The sequence below is a fragment of the Myotis davidii genome, unplaced genomic scaffold, assembly GCF_000327345.1.
Source record: "Myotis davidii unplaced genomic scaffold, ASM32734v1 scaffold61, whole genome shotgun sequence".
NCBI classification, from domain to species: domain Eukaryota; kingdom Metazoa; phylum Chordata; class Mammalia; order Chiroptera; family Vespertilionidae; genus Myotis; species Myotis davidii.
In genome coordinates, this window is record NW_006291729.1 from 1,500,270 (window position 1) to 1,501,469 (window position 1,200).

Consider the following 1,200-nt stretch of genomic DNA (forward strand, 5'->3'; position numbering starts at 1 on the left):
CTCTGGGGCGGCGCGCGGGGCCAGCGTGTCCCCAGGCCATAGACCGGGAGGGGCTGAGCCTACCTTGAGCACCTTGAGCGCAGGGAGATGGTGTGGGAAAGAAGAGCTGCCAGATGGGTCCCAGGGGTGCCGGGGGGCACGGGAAGGGCGCACGGAGCGAGGGAGGACGGCGTGGGCGTGTGCACGTTTGAATGAGCAGGACTAATGGGCGTCGGAGGACGCCGGACAGAATCTGCCCGCCGGCCCTGCAAGCTCTCCGCTTGGCAGGACCGGGCTACACGGGTCTCGAGAAATACAACTTTCGAAGCCCCTGGCCCCACCGCTTTTTTTTCTTATTTCACCAAAAGACTTCCTTCTGAAGTCTATTTAAAATTTTTAAAAATCATGTATTGATTGATTTGAGAGAAAGGAAGGGAGAGAAACATCGAGGACTCTTGCATGTGCCCTGAAGGGAGACCTGCCACCTGAGTGTCTGGGCGATGCTCTAACCACGGAGCCGCCGCCAGGGCCTGGGTCTATTTTAAAAGCCAGTGCCCATCTCAGGTTCGGTAAGTGAAGATCTGGGGTTTGCCCAGGTGGCCTGATCTCACTCCTGCCTCCACCCCATCCTCCACCCCCAAAGACGCAAGGTGCGAAGGAGGAAATGCCATTCCAGAAGGTCCCCCACCCCGTGTACTGTCCCCCTGTTTATGATGCCGGGTGGGGTCTGGCACTGGACGGGGAGAGTGGAGGAAAAGGGAGCATGCTGTCCCTGAAAATGACACAGGTGACCTTCGGGAAGGCGCCCCTTTGGGAACCCTGGGGGGGACCCGAGGGCATGTCAGGCGGAGATGAGAACATTGCAGATCAGCTTGTACCCATGGGTGTCCTTGGAGCTATGGGATCTGAGCTGAAGGTCAAAGGCACAGAGAATGGGAACCAGGGAGAGGGTTACTTCCCAGGGAAGGGAGTGGTGAGGAAGGAGGGACAGCTGACACTTGTCCTGTTTCTCTGTGTGCGGCTCCGGCAGTTACTGGATAAGAGAAGACTGGAAGCATGTCCGAGTTTTGGTTAATTTCTGCCCCTGGCGATAAGGAAAACTTACAAGCGCTGGAGAGATTGAACACGGTGACTTCCAAGTCCAACCTGTCGTACAACACCAAGTTCGCCATCCCTGACTTCAAGGTACAGTTCGAGGTGGGGGGGGGCGGGAGGAAGGGG

At 57.5% G+C, this 1,200-nt stretch overlaps 1 protein-coding gene across 4 annotated transcripts in view; it reads left to right on the forward strand.

The window, feature by feature from the left end:
• The first annotated feature begins 978 nt into the window (after window positions 1-978).
• ATP6V1C2 (ATPase, H+ transporting, lysosomal 42kDa, V1 subunit C2) overlaps window positions 979-1,200 on the forward strand; it is a 27,479-nt gene continuing 27,257 nt past the window's right edge. For 2 of the 4 annotated variants that reach the window (XM_015564924.1, XM_015564925.1), the window contains exon 1: window positions 979-1,164. In XM_015564924.1, the coding sequence (XP_015420410.1) occupies window positions 1,036-1,164 (129 nt within the window). In that variant the 5' untranslated portion in view covers window positions 979-1,035. The remainder of the gene's footprint in view (window positions 1,165-1,200) is intronic. The other 2 variants (XM_006765176.2, XM_006765175.2) reach the window with 1 other exon arrangement.